At 40.4% G+C, this 19,618-nt stretch overlaps 1 protein-coding gene across 2 annotated transcripts in view; it reads right to left on the bottom strand.

Annotated features, from left to right (window-relative positions):
- TDP1 (tyrosyl-DNA phosphodiesterase 1) overlaps positions 1 to 6,276 on the bottom strand; it is a 47,445-nt gene extending 41,169 nt beyond the window's left edge. For both annotated transcript variants that reach the window (XM_051621753.1, XM_051621754.1), the window contains exons 1-5: positions 6,142 to 6,276; positions 4,921 to 5,471; positions 3,450 to 3,493; positions 2,732 to 2,787; positions 1,458 to 1,554 (exon numbers count right to left, since the gene is read on the bottom strand). In XM_051621753.1, the coding sequence (XP_051477713.1) occupies positions 1,458 to 1,554; positions 2,732 to 2,787; positions 3,450 to 3,493; positions 4,921 to 5,467 (744 nt within the window). In that variant the 5' untranslated portion in view covers positions 5,468 to 5,471; positions 6,142 to 6,276. The remainder of the gene's footprint in view (positions 1 to 1,457; positions 1,555 to 2,731; positions 2,788 to 3,449; positions 3,494 to 4,920; positions 5,472 to 6,141) is intronic.
- Between the last annotated feature and the right edge of the window lie 13,342 nt (positions 6,277 to 19,618).

The raw sequence follows: 19,618 nt of genomic DNA, 5'->3' as shown, positions 1-19,618 counted from the left end.
CTAAGTGACCCTGCTTGAGGAGGAGAGTTGGACCAGATGACCTCCAAAGGTCACTTCCAACCTCAACCATTCTGCAATTCTGAAGCACACTATGACTGCTACACGCAGCCTAACGACTAAAATTGGAAAAAAGGGCAGATGCCAGACAGAAATGCTCTTTTAACAGTGTTCTGCTCTTACTAAAGAGTATTTACAGCACAACTCCTAGGGAGAGAGAGAAACACACGTTGCAGATGTTAGTAAAGTATTTTTAGCCTGCGATGACTCCAACATTGTGCCTAGTTAATATGGCATTGGAGAATATTAAGATACATTTCATTTTGCAACACTAACACAACGGAATGGAGACTGCCAGATAATCTAGAGCAGTACACCCAAATAGAAAAATCATATTAAATGCCATTTTCCCATGCTTCTTACTATTAACTACACTGACAGGTTTATCATATGGGATATATTACATTCAAATTCTTGTAATGTGTGAGAAAGAAACATATGCAGAAGCATGAACATACTGTTACTTGAAGCCATCTAAAATTGTTGCTACTCTACAACTTAACAGCAAACACCTGACCAGCCTGGCACACAGCAGCCCAGAAATTATGGCATTGAAAAGTCACTGTATTTGGCATCAATACAGGAATCTCTAGGACACTCCGGGTTACCTGACTGCTTGAGAAGGAAGAAAATTCCAAGATCATCCTCCTCCTACCAACAAGTTAAAATAACCCCAAGATCATAGTCAAAGAAGTTGCAGATGCCTCCCTCCTGCAAGTGTCCAAGGCCAGACTGGCTAAGGCTTTGAGCAACCTGGTCTGGTGGAAGGTGTCCCTGCCCATGGCAGGGAAGCTGGATCTACATGATGCTTAGGGTCCCTTCCAACCCAAACCATTCTATGAGTAACATATTCCACACAGCAAAATCCTGAAACACTGGCAGATTTTCATAACTACATCCCTCCCCCAGGCTGAAAGCGAAAGAGAAAGTAGCATATATGAGGAAGTGCATTCATAGCAATTTTAATGGTATGATGAAGGCTATTTGTAACACCATTTTCTTGTGTAAAATATATTTGAACAAATAATAATTCTTTGATGAGACTTAAGATTAAAATTACACTAGGACTAAGTTCCGTATTTTATACAAAAAGTGATTCCTTTTCAGCCATTACAAGAATTTGAGCTCAACATGAAAAAGACGTGCAGCTCTTCAGTGAGCCCCACAACAGGTCTGTGGGCACCTATTCCATACAAACCTTCTGTGCATAACAGTCTACCATAATCACAGAAGAACAGAAACAGAGTTAGCATGTTCCTATGGTCCTAGTAAGTATGTTCCTTAAACCACAACAATAAATTCTTGACTTCCCATACAAGGTGTGATCCTTCATCCATAACAAGATTTGAGTGCAACAGATGGCTTAAATTCAAGCAAAGAATGATATAAATGTTAATTACCTGACAAAAGCTGATGTTCTCATAAGGGCGTGCTTGTGCAAGCAGTTCAGCTTTGGATTCTCTCTTTTCGCCATGAACTATCAGCAATGGCTTCTTCCTTAAATAAAAGGAGATTACAAGTAAAACATCAAGTGAATTAGTAATCAGTGTAAACCATTCCTTCATGTAGCTATGACTTCTGGCCCCTAAATCTGACAGCTCAGCAGGAAGATGGCACTAAAATCTGTATGCCTCATTAATCAACTCAAAGAAGCAGTAACTACATTAGCACCTTTATGAGAAAGGGAGTAGGAAACTTTGACAGGGAAAAAAAGGAAAAGAGGAAGATGGAGTAAATCAGACACCAAAAAAGCAATTAATAATACAAGATCTTGTAAGAAACATTTGCCTGTATAGCTGGAAACAGACCAATAAAAGCTCTAGAAGTATTGATATACACAGAATTTAAGCATTGAGAAGATAGGAAGAATTGAGAACAGGAGAGGGCTAGGTCTTCTCTGGCAGTAGTTTCACATTAATTTCCTAACAGTATTCTGCTGCAGTTCTAATGAAAAAAAGAAAAAAAGAAAAAAAGAAGAAAAAAGGGAGGAAGGGAGGAGAAAGAAAAAAAGAGGTAAAACTGTATAGCATACACTGAGTTCAGCTGGGATAGGTTACAATTATCAGAACGGAATTTCAAGCAAACGTAAGTAGTGCTTTTCATGAGAGTATCCAGCAACTCCAACCATACCATATCTGTGACATATCCTGACCATTTTCACATAGTTTGCTTGTGCCCTTCCTAAATTCTCTCTCATTACTTTGCTCTTGGCTCAATTAACTGTAGGGCAAAAAGCTTCTTGTTCCATCTTCATAGGTCATCTACTGCATTGTCATTGTGGCCCACAATGGGACCTCCTTAGTGTTAATTAAAACAAACCAGAAACCAGCCATATTGAACTAAAACCATTTAAAAGTCTTGAAGAGGCATGAAATCAATACAGAACTACTGCTAGAATAAGTGTAAAAGGAAAATCAAGAATTTACACATACTCTATTTGTAACAATAATCTGCAACTGCCAACAGCTGTTCATCATTCAGTTATAACCTGTCTGGATGCCTTCTGAGTGATCTGTCCTTGTTTACTGGGGTTTTTTTGGTCCTGCTCTGGCAGGGGGGTTGGACTGGAGGATCTTCAGAGGTCCCTTCCAACCTCTAATTATCTGTGATTCTGTGATAACCAGAACTTGGTATCAACAGAAAGTGTAATTTCAGCTTCATAAAATAAACATACCTGAATTCCTGTGGATACTGTCTCACAAGCCATCCCACATCTATACAGTAGTTAAACTTGTATATAAGAAAAAGTAAACAGACTCGTTAAAGAAGAAAAAGTAGAGTTTGTCAGCACAATGAACTACAAAAACTTCCTACATAGCAATTGCTCATACATGACATAACATGTTATAAAAAACAGTGCCTTTCTGAAATTCACATTATTGCTTTCATGTCTCAACAATTCAGGAATGAATTTAAGTTATTCAAAAGCATGTATTAGTGGTCATAACACTTAACGTGCAGGAAAAAATTGAACCACACACACGTAATGTAAAAGTTTTGGTTCAAGACCCACCTCTTTGTAACAAGCTTTTACCATAAAGGATAGCAAAATCATCTATGCCATCACAAAAATATTCCTAGATTACAAGGCTTTTTCTTAAAAAAACCCAAGTAATTTACAAGCACATCAGCATTTTTCAGTTCCACATTCCCAAAAAAACAGGAGAGAAAGCAGTCTTATAAATGCCTAAATTTATCTAAACAGAACATGGAATGATTTTCCTATTTCAAAAAACAGTTGTATAGTTGAACACAAAATTTAAGACTTCCCTCTGTAGTTTAACAGAGTTCCCTGCTAATAAAAGGTACATGGCACAAACATGAATTATCAAGTTTAAGGTTAAAAAAGTGAAATAAGCAAGTGAGATCAACTTGGTAAACAGAACACTCACCTGGGCAGAAGATACAAGAGTCCCAAAAAGAGGAGACAAAATATCTATTAAAAACATTAAAGCATAATTGAGTAAAAAAGGTTCAAGTAAACATTTAACATCTTGAACAGTTTGATAACTGTAAGTGCCAGATTGATTACAGACAGTGTAATAAAAACATTCACAATTAAGTTTACCATTTGAATATTCAAGTCACTGACTCTCCTGTGAAACCCTTATGGTCTTAAGGTTTATACAAAAGCACTAATCATCTCAAAGCAAAAATAAAATTTAAAAGTTATTAGGAGAAAGCTCCATATGGACATCAAACTACTCTTTCCTCTGTACGAGGGGCTTGAAGAACTCTGGCCCAGTAGAAGCAATAAGGGCATAATTAACGCTTAAAGACTGTTGCAGACAGATTGTAGGATACAGCTATCATTAGTTCATTAATGATAACGGAAAACTAATTCAGCTGAGGATTCATAACCTCAATAACTGAAGCACAGCAGCAACTTGAAAACACATCCCACAAATACCTTTTAGGTTACACAAAATATGTCATGCCTTATCTCTACAGAAATCTGGTTTCGCAGGGTAAACAAAAAAAACCTCAGCCCCTCCACCAGCTCAACTATCAATCATTAGGACAACTACGACTGAGAGGACAGATGAAAAGTCACAATGAATTCACAAAGCAAATAAAAACATACAGGAGTAAAGCCTCTGACACCAGGACGCCACCAATAATCAATGCTCTTAGGGAGCACGTGAGGCTGCAGAAAAGTTACAACCTAATTGTATAGGCCTTGAGTCACTTGGTCTCCTTCAAAAAACTACCTCATTTTACTATATTTCTGTGCATAAGTCTATAAATGCTTAAGAGTCTGTCTTGTGATGTATGAGATTTTATTTCTTAATGAGGGAATTATAACAGATGTACAGTCACATTCCCCCTCACATCAAACTACAACTACAGAGCATTCCTGAGCATCAGTATTGTACACTGAAGACTTCACCTGGAATTATGCTCACTTCTACTTTAATTGAAATGTGCTCATGAATCTCAACCACAGAACTTCAGAAGCACTGTCTTATCCTGCATCAAGTAATGCTGAATTATTAGGTACAAATCACTCATCAGTATGACGGCAAGTGCTAACAATTACTCAGGGAGCACAGTTAGGCACCCAAAGTATCCCTTTACGAGCCATGAAGGCAGTTTTGCCCAAACTAACTCACACAAGAAAGCAGTAATAAGGAGCCCCATATGATCTGCTTTGGCTAAATGCACATTAATGCTTTATAGACTATAATTCTAAAAGAAAAACGCAAGTTAACAGAACCACATTCCCACAACTTCCACATTTAGAATATGAAGCCTCAGTTACACTAAGGAGACACGTTTTTAAAAAACCCCAAAACTAAAAATAAGCATTCTCCTGCAAACAAGTCTCCCAAAAGACCACTCCTGTAAAAGTCACTTGCTCACCTTTTATGTGCAGTGCTCCAGAATTATAGTTCTGTTCAATTCCTTTGACTTTAGTGAGAAAAAACCTGAAAGGATTTCCTCCATTCAACAAATTCCACGTATCTTGGGCTTCACTGGGTGTTTCATCATACTCCTCAGCTTTTTGATTCTCTGAGAGTTCATCGTCTTGGCAAAGATTCAGAGGATGCTCTTTGGGTGCATCACATGTTTCTTCTTTCAGTGTTTCCTTGTGGGTATGCTTTTCCTGATCTTCAGGCTCTTCATCACTACTAGAAAGACACCAGCCTAAGCCTTCTTGGCTAGTTCTCTTTTTTTCTGCTGGAGGTACTTCTGTAGAAATTTTTTTATGGCTGAGCTTCAGGGGAGAAGCTTTTCTCTTGTGAGCAACTTTCCTAGCTTCAGAGCATGGATATTGTGGTTCACTTGTTCCGCCACGTGCAGCAACCAACAGTGAGGACGTAGACGGCTTTTCGTCGTCAGAATTCTCCTCATTGCTTTCATCACTGCTAGATACTGTCCATTTTCCGTGTGCGCCTTCCTGAAGCATGTTCCTAGGGATTAAGAAACGAAACATCTAAAAAATGGTGCATTTTTACTATGCTCAAGACTGTTTTCTTCCTTGTTTCCATTTGCTTATTACTAAGAAGCTTTGCTTTGTGTCTTTGGCAGAATCTACACAAAATATCTGGCTCGGAAAAAAATTCACAAAGCGTATTAGTTTCTGTGCCCAAGAAACAAAGAAACACGTGCCGTGGCGGTGACCATCCAGCGGGAAGCAGCCAGTGTGCAAATCTGCTCTCGGAAACCCGGCTAGGACATGGGCACCTGTCGGAAACCACTTCACAAGTCAAAGTTTGAGTAATTCGCACCACACAGGCCATTCTCCTACCGACCCTGACGTTTAAGAGTCTGGCGCGCTTCCCGAGACACAGGAGCCCAGAACCGAGCTCCCCAACTGCCTCCCGGGGAACAGGGCCTCCCGCCGCACCAACCGCCGGCACCCTCAGCCGAGGGCGGCGGGGACCCCGGGCACCCCCCCCCTCCTCCCCGAGCCCCCGAAAGCCCCGCGGACGGGACGGCCGCTCCCGCCGCCGCGGGGCAGAGCCCGTGGCGGGGCAAGAGCCAGCGCGCGGGCCAGGGCGCCAAGGCCTCCCACGGCCGCTCCGGCCTCCCAGGGCTGCTCCCGCCCCGCAGCCGCCCAGCCCGAGCCCCGCCACTCACCCCAGGCGCCAGCACGGCCCGGGAGGTGCGGGCTGCGGTGCGGGCTGAGCCCCGGGCCCCGAGGCGGGCGGCTGAAGGGAAGCGCGAGCCCCGCCACCCCCCCCCGAGCCAGCGGCGCGCGCCTGAGCTGAGCCAATGGGCGCCGGCGCTGCGCTGGGCGCGCGGGCGCCGCGGCAGCGCGAGGCCTGCGGGTGCGCTGAGGCGGGGCCGCCCCGCACCTGGCCCCGCCCCCTCCCGCCTGGCCCCGCCCCCTCCGCCTGTCCCCCTGTCCCGCCCGGCCCCGCCCCGTCCCGCCCGGCCCCGCCCGGCTCGGGGAGGATCCCGCGGGCCGGTCCCGGCGGCGCCCAAGGGCTTTTCCAGCCTCTCAGGGGCGCCCCGGTGTCGAGGCGCGCTCTGGCAGCTCCCTCGAAGCTGCTAGGCTGGCAAAGCAGTCACGTTTTGGCGACCCGAATTAATCTCATAAGTCTTTATGTGACCTTAATGTTTAGTTTAGGGCGGGTGCGCTATTTACATAATCGTTCATTCAGCTCGGTGTTAATGACTGTGCCAGAAGTGCCCCGCTAATGGAGTAACGGCGTGACGACTCCAAGAAGGGAGTGGGAGGAAAACAGGTGTAAAATTAATCAGAGAGCACGGGCCACATCAAAGCTTGCTTTATCTACCAGAGTGAACTGCCTTAGCATTCGGTTCTCATTAATTTATTACCCGTGTGTGCCTGCAGTTAACAAACGTGTCTTGTATCAGCAGGCAATAAAATCAGCAAGCCATGCCTCAAAAATCATTAATGACATTTCAACCTGCTTGTGTAATTTTATCAGAACTTTGCTGCAGAGCTGCTTGTAATGCTTCTTCCTGAAACAACCTGTGGATATACTCTTTAGTCCTATGAAATGAAAGGCCTTATTTTTAACCCTTGCTGAAGGTCTTCTGTGGGAAAAGCTCTTAGGAAGTTGCATGGTTTTGTATATTATGTGCATCATCGCTTGTCTAAGCACGGATTATGGGAAGAGTACTTGGCTTCTGGAATTAATTCAGAAAATGCAATGGTTTCTGACTATGCTTGAGTTTCAGTCTCTCCTCGTAGTTCCTGTTTATATAGTGATTTAACTGACAGAATTAAAGATGCTTGGCATTTTTGAAGAAAAACTTCTAGATCTTGCAGAAACAAATTTAATGTAATTTGGTTTCTAGAAGCGTGTACCCTATATTCTAAGTTAGCAAAAAGTCTTTTCATAATAAGCATGTAAAGCTTAGAAGTAGGAAAACTTTGTTATAACTTAATTAAAAAATAAATTAAATTGATTGTCTGTTTTCAGCTTCTGTAACTGCCCGAGATGCAACTAATCTGCAACTTTTTTTTTTTTTTTTAAATAGCATAGTTTATTCAGCAAGTACCTACTTTATTCTTCCCATAAAAGTTATTCAAAGTAAAAAATATTAGGCCAGGTTTATTGTTTCTTAATGCAAATCACTTCCTCTAGTTTTTTGAAGTGTCTGATGAAGATAAAAAGGCTATTTGAGCAGAGAGGACTTTAAAGTTGCTGTAGTAATGTTTTTTATTCATAAACTCTCAAAGGTATATATTTTTTCATTTGTGCTCTGAAGATCCAGCTTAGACAGATGTCTCACTATTGGGAGCTCTGTATACTGACTGCTCTGCACTAATTGCAATTTTCTTATCTGGGGATATTTATTTCAAAATAAAATAATCAGACTCTTACCCTTCCTTCTGTAGTGTGTGCTGAGAAGAATGCATTGTAGTTCACATGCATACAAGATGTATGAAATAAGTGAGCTTGTTATTGATCGATTATTGTTTTTTATTACTGGTACACTCCATTTCTTTACTCAGTGGTTTCAGTAGATGTGAAACTACCACGTCATAATAATAAATGTATTGTCTAAATTATCACTATTTTTGGTTTCCAGCAACACTTGGGCATTTTTCATCTTGACTTCATTAATATAAATCTGAAGCTGTAGCAGTATCTTAACAGAAAAAAGGTTTATTGAGAGAAATTGTGTGTTGCAGGAAAAATTGTATGGCTTAAGGTAGTTCTGGAAGTTTGTTTCTACTCTAGTACAGCAAGTGATCTCAAAAGAAGAAGATGGCAAGATTTAAAGCCAAACACGTGTGTCTGGGAGCTTGTCTTTCTCATGGCATGTTGATATCAGCTTGACCAATATACTAGAAAGTATACTTAGCATAGAAGTTATGATTTATCTTTCTTCTCAAGTTTCACAAATCTTCCTCAAGGACTATTTGTGACTAATATTTTTTTCTACTTAAATACGTATTTTATGAAAACAGTCTTTAACAAGGTGATAAAATTTTGTTTATGATCATTTAAAGTAAAATCCACAAAAATTATTCAGGAAGCTGTGAAAGTAATAATCTCTGGTACATTTCAGATATGGATAAACATTTTCTCAATGAGCTAGGGCCAGATCTAAAAATAATTTACACTTCTAAATTGAGTTTTAACTGCTGAATAATGAATTTATGAATCTGAAAATGCACAGCTGTCCTTTATCTGTTTTCTCCTGTTGTTTTGGGGGGTTTTTTCATGTAAAAATTAACTGTTCTGTTAAATACCTTGAAGGTTTCTTCCAGTAGGAGTACTCAAAACGTGTAAGGCATTCAAACAAGAACAGATTAGAAACAATGGAAGTGGAGGACTCCTGGGAAGAAAGGAGGTGCAGATTTAGTTATTTCTTCCTGAAAAGGTGCCAAGTTACACCTGCTGTGTCTCTAGGCAGTCCTGCAATCACTTGGCTGTAGACCATTTTGGCTGTGCAGCTGCACAATTATTATTAAAACCGTTTGCTTCAGGAGTGATTCTGTCGTCTAGTGGGCCCAATTCCAGCAACTGCTCCTCTGTACCCAATGCCTGCTCATTGTGAAGTAGTGAAAGATCCCTGAGTAGGTAGATACTTTTCTTTGTGGCTTTTGCTAACATGCATTTACTATGGTTTATGGCACCTTTTGCTCTCGCTGATAGCAAGGCCTTGTAAGTGCTCCTGTCAACATGTTAATCTGGTTCTGAGAAACACAACTTTGATAGGAACCAAATGCCAAAGTTACAATCCTAATAGTTGATTGCTAGGATCCAATTCTTGAGCATGTTATTGTGCGTTTTACTTTATTGTCAAATGATTAAAATCAGAGGCTATTGTAATAGCCCTTGTATGTCTTTGGAAGTCACTAAGAACAGCCCTGGCAAGGAGAATACTTTCAAGAGCTTTTCCAAGAAATAAGGAATGGTGTGCATACATTACTTCTTAAGGTGAAACTGTTTCCTCGGCTACACTACACAGTGAATTATTTTTTTTTTCAGTAAAAATGGCAATTATGTAGCATCATCAACTGCAATCAAGCAACTGCATTTTTACAAAATTGTTGCTACATCTTTTTTGGGGGCTGATGTTTTTTCATTTATCCTATAAACTAAAAGTAATACTAACTTTACCCACTAGATGTCACAAACGAACTCTTTACTGGAGAAGGTGGAACCTAAGAATTTTAATCACATTCCTATTCCATTTGCTTATTCAAAATAATTTGTAACGATCGTAGATTACTTTTTATATAATAATTTTGTGTCGTTATTCATAGAGATTCTGAACTCACTACTGTTTAAAATTGAGCCTTCTGAGACAAGTAACTAGGAAAACATGAAAACAGAGATTAACGTGATTGTTTGACTTACATTGTATGTGTATTTGATATATTAGATATAACAATCATCATTTCTGGGCACTACCAGCATGGTGGGAATCACGTTTGTGGGACTTATGCTTTTTTTTTTTGCCTGAGAGTTTGGCTCAGTGATCCTCTTTCCCCCAAAATTATTTGAACTGATCATAAATGCTCTCGGATTTTAACAACCATTCAGATGGCTTAACTGCACATTCAGGTGTTAAGTGTTCCAAACGAAAAGGGTACTTCAGGAATAGTAGTCACGAAGAGTCGTGAAAACACCTTGTTTTCCCAGCTGACGTTTCATTCCTGGTACTGTTACAGTTCGACCTAATTAAAAGCACTCTCTGCCCTGTGCCTAGGAGGGCAGGCCCCCAGGAATGTCCAGTGTTTTTCCTGACCCAACTCAGCACCTTCACATCAGGATACTGGTAGGTTGACATCTGCTGCTGGACAAGGTGCCAGTAGAAAAGCATCCTGATACCCAGAGTGCAGAAGGGCCATCTGAACTCAGGGCTGCTTACAACTTCCAGCTGCTCTTCTGGCACATCTTACCAAAGCTTTTTAGAAAGGACCCGCTAGTCTATTTGTATGTCTGACACAGTCTATGTGAAAAGTACTACAAGTCAAATGCAATACGTAGTCTTAGGTTAATTGGTCACAGCATGTTTAATAGCTTGTCCCTTCTCCAGAATACAGTATGCTTAGGTTGCACTAGGAGCTGCTCTCATGTCTTCATCCCTACAAGGTGTCTCAGTGTTGCAACTATGTGCAGTCTTGTATTCTAATAGCACAGATGTGAGAGTTTGGTCTCATGAGCAGTCAGTCAGTCACCTTAGAAAACAGGACAAATACAAGCCCGAAGTGGACCTCTATGCTTTCTTGGATATACGCTCCCTTTGTTCAGAGATCTTTTCCAGTGATCTCTTGGTCCCCTCCTAGTTCAGTTCTAAAGTCCATTTCTTTTGTTTTCATCTTGGCTTTTTGCTTTTATGTTATAATTAATCGTGGTAGCTGTGCTGCTTTGATTTGGTGGGTTTTTTGGTAGCAGGGGAAGGGCCCCAGGGGTGTCTGCGATAAGAAGCTGAGAAGCTCCCCCCTGCTCCAAACCCAGCCAAGGAGTCATTAGGGACAATAGATGCCCCTCAGCGATTAACATACGAAAGAACTGAGATAACACATAAGCAGAGAGCACTTAAAGAAAAAAAGAAGAGCTGAGCTGGAAATGTGAAAGGCAGTGCTGGGGTGAAGATTCCGGGTGGCTGGCGAGGAAAAAGGGGAAGAAGGTGCCCAAGCAGAAGTTTCCCTGCAGCCCATGGCGAGATGGCAGCTGTCCCCCTGCACTCATGGAGGAACGTGGTGGAACATTCCCTGAAGGTGCCAGGAGGGGTGAACTTGGCCAGTGGACTTGGATTTTGTGGCCAGAGGATTTGCTGCCTGTGGACTCTGATTGCACAGCTTTGGAAGACCCTGGCACCAGGGGAGTTTGTTCCCGAAGCGCCCGTGACTCTGTGGGAAGCCCAGGCTGGAGCAGCTCCGGACCTCGTGGGAAGGACTCATGAAGGAGAGGTTCGTGGAGGACTCTCCCATGGGAGGGACCCCGTGGGGAAGCAGGGAAGGACTGTAAGGAATCCTTCTTCCTGAGGAGGAAGGAGCAGCAGGAACCACCAGCCTGTGAACTGACTCTAAACCCCATCCCCTGTCCCTCTGTGCTGCTGGGGGGAAGGAGGGAGAGAAACCGGGAACAAAGTGATTTGGGCCTGGGAAGAAGGGAGGGGTGGGGTAACATATGCAAGCCCTGCTCTGTGTGTTGTCTGTGCCCTGTGTGTTTGATTAGTGTGAAAATAAATTATTATTTTTCCCCAAGTTGAGTCTGTTTTGCCTGGAACGTTCACCGGTGAAGAACCCTCCTTGTTCCTTTGTCTCGAACCAGGAGCTTCTAGTCGGGCTTTGTGTGTCCAGTGTGTGTGTGTGAGTGAGCGGCCGTGGGGCTGTGTCTTTGTTGTCGTGTTAGGCCCAAACCACTACAGTAACACACTAATATTAGTGAGTATTAGTGAGTCTTGGTAACAAGCTAATCAACATATCAGTCCTGCATTCGGATAAAATTGTGAGGTAAGATCCTGAAGACAGTAAAGCAGATACATTGTACATATTATGAGACAGAAGTGGATTGGTTTCAGGAAAACTGTAGAAACCGGATGATGCAACAAGTTTTTTTCATTTCCTTCTCATTTTCATGTTCTCTACCTTTTTATTAAAGCTTTTATTTTAGACAGATTTACCAAATGAATGTTGATCAAGCTAGGTTTCAGGAAATAGTTGATGTCCAGTCTGAATATTGAAACAGAAAGTTCTTGCATTATTCAAAGGAAATAACAAATTTGGCGCCCAAAACTCCAAAAGTTAACTTTGAATATTACAGTTTCTTTGTCTGTAGTTGAACTCCAATCTATATAAAGTAGGGCATATTTGTTTAAGCATGCTTAGCTTAAGATTTGCATATTGATAATGATTCTATTAGGACTACGTACATGCTTAGTTTACTGGATGGATAAGACGTGTTTTTATTTTAGTTAGGATAAAATATTTTCTTAAATGCCATAGCGGATACTGTGTAATATGTATTATTTTGAAATCAGTATTTAGTGAAATCACATGCTATTGCGATAAAATGAAGATCACACATGAGTTCAGATTTATCAATTCTGTAGAAAACCACTGTGTCATATCTTCTGTGTTCCAGGTGGGGGTGGATACAATAACATCTTCTGTGAGACCACAAAATTCAGGTAATATACCCATCTGTCAATGATTTCTACTCCTTTTTCGTTGATAGATTAAAATGATCTGAAGCTTAGACTGTCCGAGAGTTTTGAAGAACCCAATGTAGATTAAATGTGTGAGATTCAAGAAGGGTCCTGTGCTGGGTCCTGCACTTGAGTCACAACAACCCCATGCAACACTACAGGCCTGAGGAAGAGTGGCTGGAAAGCTGCAAGGGGGGGAAAGGACCTGGGGGTGCTGGTCAACAGCCGGCTGAATGTGAGCCAGCAGTGTGCCCAGGCGGCCAACAAGGCCAACAGCATCTTGGCCTGTATCAGAAACTGTGGCCAGCAGGACTAGGGACGTGATTGTCCTCCTGTACTTGGCACTGGTGGGGCCACACCTCAGATACTGTGTTTGGTTTTGGGCCCCTCACTGCAAGAAAGACATAGAGGTGCTGGAGCATGTCCAGAGAAGGGCAAAAAGGCAGGTGAAGGGTCTGTAGGACAAATCTTATGAGGAGAGTCTGCGGGAACTGGGATTGTTTAGTCTGGAGAAAAGGAGGCTGAGGAGAGATCTTATCACTCTTTACAGCTACCTGAAAGAAGCTTATAGCAAGGTAAGTGTTTGTCAGTTCTCCCCAGGTAATGAGTGATAGGATAAGAAGAAATAGCCTCAAGTTGTGCAGGGGGAAGCTTAGATTGGATATTAGAAAAAAATTAATTACTGAAAGGTTTGTCAGGCATTGTAACAGGCTGACCAGGGAGGTGGTTTAACTCCCCATCCCTGGAGGTATTAAAAAGACATGGAGATGTGGTACTTGGGGACATGGTTTAGTGGTGGACTTGGCAGTGCTAGGTTAAGAGTTGGACTTGATGATCTTAAAGGTCTTTTCCAACCAAAATATTTCTATTGATTCCATTCTATGGTTCCGTAAATGAGCTGACCATGGCTATTAAAGAGGATCATATGAGTTCATTCATTTGTGTATTATTTTTAGTGCTTGTATGTTACATTTAGCTTGAACTTAACCTTGCTTCTCAAAGTGACATTTCTTAATAGCAACATTATATGGTCTTGTGATAGAAAACAGTAATTAGTAATTCTTAGTGTTCAAGTTGGCAAGTGATGAAAAAAGTTCTATCAGGTTTTTTATACCATTCCACAGTTTACTTAGGCAAATACTGGAGCCTTACATCACAATTCTTTCTGTAACAACCCTCGGAGTCATTTAGTTCTGCTTGTTTATTTCTTGTCCTTGGCCTTATCAGTTATGCCCATACATCTTTTTCTGGGGTCCTGTGGCAAGTCCTATTGGAGAAATGATTCCTATAAAAAATGAAGTGGCAAAAAATGTGGTTGCTTTTATCAATAAATTCCCTCATCCCTTTCAGCACATGGCCTCGCAAGTCTTTGTATCAGTTCATTTTGAAGGACATTGTGGAGGCTGGTTCAGTTTATTCTAGTACTGATGACAAAACTCATGTTCTTTAAACCACACCCCTGCTTGTAAATCTTTAGTTTAGACAACAAATACAGAGTAAAGATTATACTCAGTTTTTCTTCCAAGAGAAAAGCCACATATGAATGCCTGAACCAGAAATAGTGAACTAAGATAGATAATGGATTTGTTAATACCTAATTGGCTTGAGTAATTTTTTAAGATGACCTGTTTGCATGTTGTGGTAGCTTTACAGCCTGTTGCAGTAGCACATAAATTGCCAAGCCTCAAGATCAATGAATACGCAGCACTCCATTATCAGAGTCATTCTGTAAAAGGAAAATCATATGCTGTAATTTTCTAGGCTAGTATGTTACTCTGAAAGATAAAAAACAAGTGGGTAGAAAGCTTATATTGCTTTTTATGGTTTCACTTACATAGTTATCCAATTGAGTGGAAAGCTGTTCATGCAGTCAAGTTCAGTATGTTTAGGCAACCTCTGTTATTAAAGAAATTGGGCATGTATAGAACCTAGCAGTTGAAAGCAGCAAGTCTATGTAGTCCTGGAAACAGAGACTGTAATGGTTCTTAATATATGATTTTTCAAGAAGAAATAAGGAAAGAAGCACGGGAATTTTTTAAGCTTGGAGCTTAAGGTCTGAATTGGGACAGCAGGTGGAGCTGAAGGAGTTGTGCTTTTGAACCACTGCAGAAATAAGAGGATATGAATGAATCAAAAGAAATAGAGTGCAGAGCTTTTGTTATGTTATTTGATAAAGAAAAATTTCTGCATGATACAGTCATGTTGCTTTCTAAAGAAAATTAGCTTGTTTAAAAGGAGCATAAAAAATTATATTTATGAAAAACAAGTATTTTTTTAAATATTGAGCTGAATTAGGGTTTTTTTTTTGCCAAATAAATATGTATCTGCAGAATTCTGGTATCAAGTTTTTTGCTTCATGGGCAGTCCTGAAGTGTTGAGGGGAAGATTTTTGTTTATTAACTTTTATGTTTGACTTTGATTTTAGAAGAAATGGTCAATTAAGTACTTACAAACCAGGTTTGCATTTCAGGTACTTTTCATTTTCAGTTAATTAAAAGGATAACATAAATGTACAAGTAAATTATTTCATATAGTATACAGGAGAAATACCCAATCCAGTTTTACATTCAATTTTATTATAATTTCTATAGGAATCTGTATCTGAGGCTATAGATTATTTCAGAGTTCTCTCTGCTGGGAATGATGCCAAACAGATTGTTTATGCATCGTAGATCTTTATCCATGGCGTGCAAGTGCTATTGACTTAGGAAAGTCCATGTTTCTTTCCAGTACAGAGAAACATGAGATGGCAGGTAACAAGGAGAAAAAAGTAGATGTAGACAGAAGCATTATACTCAAGTATAGAAAATATATGAAAAAATCTAAATGATAATTAAATGTTTGCATGATAATTTTCTAACTTCGAGGACTATGATTTCAGTTTTATTTTTGTGTTTATGTAAATAATTAAAACTATTCATAATTTTTAAACCACAGTTGTACATATTTCTAAGGAGAAAAATAAAACTGACATTTTTTGCAGGGAGATTTATTTAGAGGTCTATTATTTGACGTTTTGAATCTCATGAGTGCAAAGAAGACTGCACATTTATACAGTAATAAGTTATACACAAATATTTACTGCTTCTGATGTGCAAGGTAATTTTTCAACATAAATATTTTAAGTATTAATTTAATTCTGAAACAATTAAACAAAACATAACACCTGAAGGAAATAAAAAGAAGCTGAGATGTCCTGAATGCTGCAAAGTGAAGTAGAACAGTACCAGAGTGACAAAGGTCATTATATTACTATAAGTGAAGTCAGGCTCAGTAGACTGCAGAATTCTAGATGGTAGCTCTGGATTGTCTGTTGTGCTGTGAGCTCCTCTAGCTGTTAAAAAATCTCTAGCTACTCACCCTACCTACTTCTGTTACTACCTCTTATTATTTCTCTGTTACTCATACATCTCCTTTCACTTATTTATGCCACATATTTTACAGATTTCTGTCCCTGGTGGTGGCTATAGATCTTTTTTACTTCTCTTGTTAGACCTAGGAAGGGAAACCAGAGCAACAAGGAATTTTTCTTGTTCTTTTGGAAGGTAGATACGGTGATTCTTTTTTGTTTCTGCTAGACAGCAGATGATCTCTCATCACCAAATTGAAAAAAAGGAAAATTTCATCAGGATCCTCTGAGCTGATGGACATTCAGATGATCCTTCGCCATTTTCATCCTGACCTGAGATAGGACTGTGGTCCTTTGAAAGAGGGAAAGTGAAACATATGGCAGATCAGATGTTGGGATGATCAGATAAGCATCCACACAGCTTTTTGCCATGAACTAAAAGTAGCTTTTGAAGTGTTATTTTTAGTGACATTTCAAAGGACTTAACTGTTTCAAGCACTGTGCTTTTGTTTGTCTTGTTATCTGCTGCACACAAACCGCAGTAGCCCTGTGTGAGATGCTTTATGTTCTAGTTGGATCTGGAAGTGAATTCATAACCTAAGTGATTAATTGGTTACTATTACTTTGATATAATGTATTCAGGATCTTAAGTCTGCAGCAGGATTAAAGTGAAAGAGAAATTTATTTGAAAGAAAATGTTTAAAACACAACTCTCAGAATAACCTTGATGTCTATGAAAATTATTAATTTGAAATTAAATTTTGAATATTTTAGATTCTATATTTTTTAAGTTTTAGAATCTGAAATTTTCAATTAAAAACACCTACTTTAAAAAAACCAAACAACCCCAAATAAGAGAGTTGTAAATGTTGTAGGCACAGTACTTTTCAACAGGGCTCACAGTGGCCAAGAGGAGTTGTCAGTATACAATCTTTCTTATATCATTCATCTATATAATGTAGCCATGCAGTAGCTTTAAGAGTTTATAGTTAATTCATAAATCTGGGCTAAATGATTGGACAGTGAGGTGGATTGAGAGCTGGCTGTGCCACAGAACTCAAAAGGTTGTGATTAATGGAGCAGGGTCGAGTTGGAGGCCTGTAACCAGTGGTGTCACCCAGGCATCCATATTCGGTCCAGTCTTGTTCAACATATTCGTCAATGTCCTGGACAAGGGGACAGAGTGTATCCTCAGCAAGTTGACTGATGATACCAAACTGGGAGGGGTGGCTGACACTCCAGAGGGCTGTGCTGCCATCCAGTGTGACCTCCTGGACAGGCTGGAGAGCTGGGCAGAGAGGAACCTAGTGAGGTTCAACAAGAGCAAGTGTAGGGTCCTGCACCTGGGGAGTAAGAACCCCATGCACCAGTAGAGGTTAGAGGTGGACCTGCTGGAAAGCAGTTCTGAGGAGAAGGATCTGAGAGTCCTGTGAGATAATAAATTATCCATGAGCCAGCAATGTGCCCTTGCTGCCAAGAAGGCCAATGGAATCCTGGGGTGCACAGGGAAGAGTGTGGCCACTAGGCTGAGAGAGGTCATTCTCCCCCTCTAGTCTTTCCTGGTGGGGCCACATCTGGAATACTGTGTCCAGTTCAAGCAGGACAGAGTACTGCTAGAGTCCAGTGGAGAGCAACAAAGATGACTAGGGGATTGGAGCATCTCCCTTAAGAGGAAAGTGTGAGAGAGCTGGGACGCTTTAGCTTGGAGAAGAGAAGGCTGAGATGAGACCTTATTAATGCCTGTGCCTAACGGGTGGGTGCAAGGAGGATGGAGCCAGACTCTTTTCAGTAATTCCCAGTGACAGGACAAGGGTCAGTGGGCACAAGCTGGATCATCGGTAGTTCCATTTAAATAGGAGGAAAAACTTCTTAATGTGAGGGTGACAAAGCACTGGAACAGGCTGCCCAGGAGGTTGTGGTGTCTCCTTCTCTGGAGATGCTGAAGACCCACCTGGATGCAGTCCTGAGTGATGTGCTCTAGGGGATCCTGCTTTAGCTGGGGAGTTGGACTGGATGATCTCTAGAGGTCCCTTCCAACTCTGACAATTCTGTGATTCCATGATTCTGTCAGTCTGAGTTAATTAACTCACATGCAAACATAAATGTTTTAAGTAGTTTTAAAAAACCTTAATTTAAATTATTTTTCTCTTGTCTAAACTTGATTTTAAAGACGGAGGATTTTTTAATCTCAAGGCCTCAAGAAAGCCTTCAATTCTGTTTTTCCTAAGTTATCTAAAGAAATAATGGTTAAAGTCTTCAGGTAAGATTAACAAAGAGAACCTTATTCCTGGATAGAAGGGGTTTTATTGTGGATATTTCAGTTGATTGAAATTACTAGATTCTGTCTTGCAATTGAAGATATAAGCTTCAACACATTACTGTTGCAATGCCTTCAATAATAAACATTATATATATACATAATGTGTTTAAATAATACAATAATATACATTTCAGACCTAGAAAAATAAAAAAAAAAACTAATTAAAATAATAAATATTACCAGATACAGAAAGTATTTTGTTGCTAGTACTGTTTCTTAAGAAGCCTAAAATTCTTTTCTTTTACATTTCCATCCTGTAATCAGGAAATCTGCATTCAAGAGCTGTCTCTTGAAAAATTCTGTTAAACTAGAGTGCATATTGTGAAGCAGTAGAGGTGAGATTTCTTGGAAGTTGAGATTGACTCAGAACTTACAGGATAAAATTTTGAGAGTATTTGCATGTCATAAAAAAATTGATCTTACCTCTGCAGTTGCCAGTAAACATTATTTTAAAAACGTTTTGGAAAACATTGCATTGCAAAATGTAAAACTTCTTTCGTGATGTGAATGATTTTTTTGGAAGTAACTCAGTCACCAAGAGAAGTCCTTCACTTTTGAAGAGATGACATCAGATAGCTTTGCTGAGCATCATCTTTAAAGATGGGGTTGGATTTTGGGTTGTTTGGTTTTTTTGTTTGTTTGTGGAGTATTTTTGGTGGTTATTTGGAGTCATGGTACAAAGCATTATAGCAGAACAGGAATTGTGCATCTTTCCAGCCACTAGCATACAATAACAGAATTGAAGTGTAGTGCACGATGTCTTAGATGATACTCTTGTGTTCTTGCACTAAAGATGTAATATATCTTGAGGAGCGTAATTATGTTAAGAAATTTTGAAAAGTTAAGTGCTGTCTTTTTCTTGATGTCCAAGTGATTTTATCTTAGAATCATAGAATCACAGAATCATCAGCGTTGGAAAAGACCTTCAAGATCATAAAGTCCAACTCTCTGTCCTACACTCCCGTGACCACTAAATCTCCCAAAGCACCACATCTGCCCGTTCTTTTAACATCTCCAGGGACGGTGCCTCCACCACCTCCCTGGGCGGCCTGTTCCAAGGCCTTAACACTCTTTCTGTAAGAAGTTTTTCCTAATATCCAATCTGAATATCCTGGTGCAACTTGACCCTATTTCCTCTTGTCCTATCACTAAGTCACTAAGGAGAAGAGCTCAACACCCACCTCACTATAACCTCCTCTCAGGTAGTTGTAGAGAGCAATGAGGTCTCCCCTCAGCCTCCTCTCCTCCAGGCTGAACAGCCCCAGCTCCCTCAGCCTCTCCTCATAAGACCTGTTCTC

The sequence above is a fragment of the Apus apus genome, chromosome 5, assembly GCF_020740795.1.
Source record: "Apus apus isolate bApuApu2 chromosome 5, bApuApu2.pri.cur, whole genome shotgun sequence".
Lineage (NCBI taxonomy): Eukaryota > Metazoa > Chordata > Aves > Apodiformes > Apodidae > Apus > Apus apus.
Note: the sequence above shows the minus strand (reverse complement) of the source record. Positions and strands in the feature narration are given on the sequence as shown.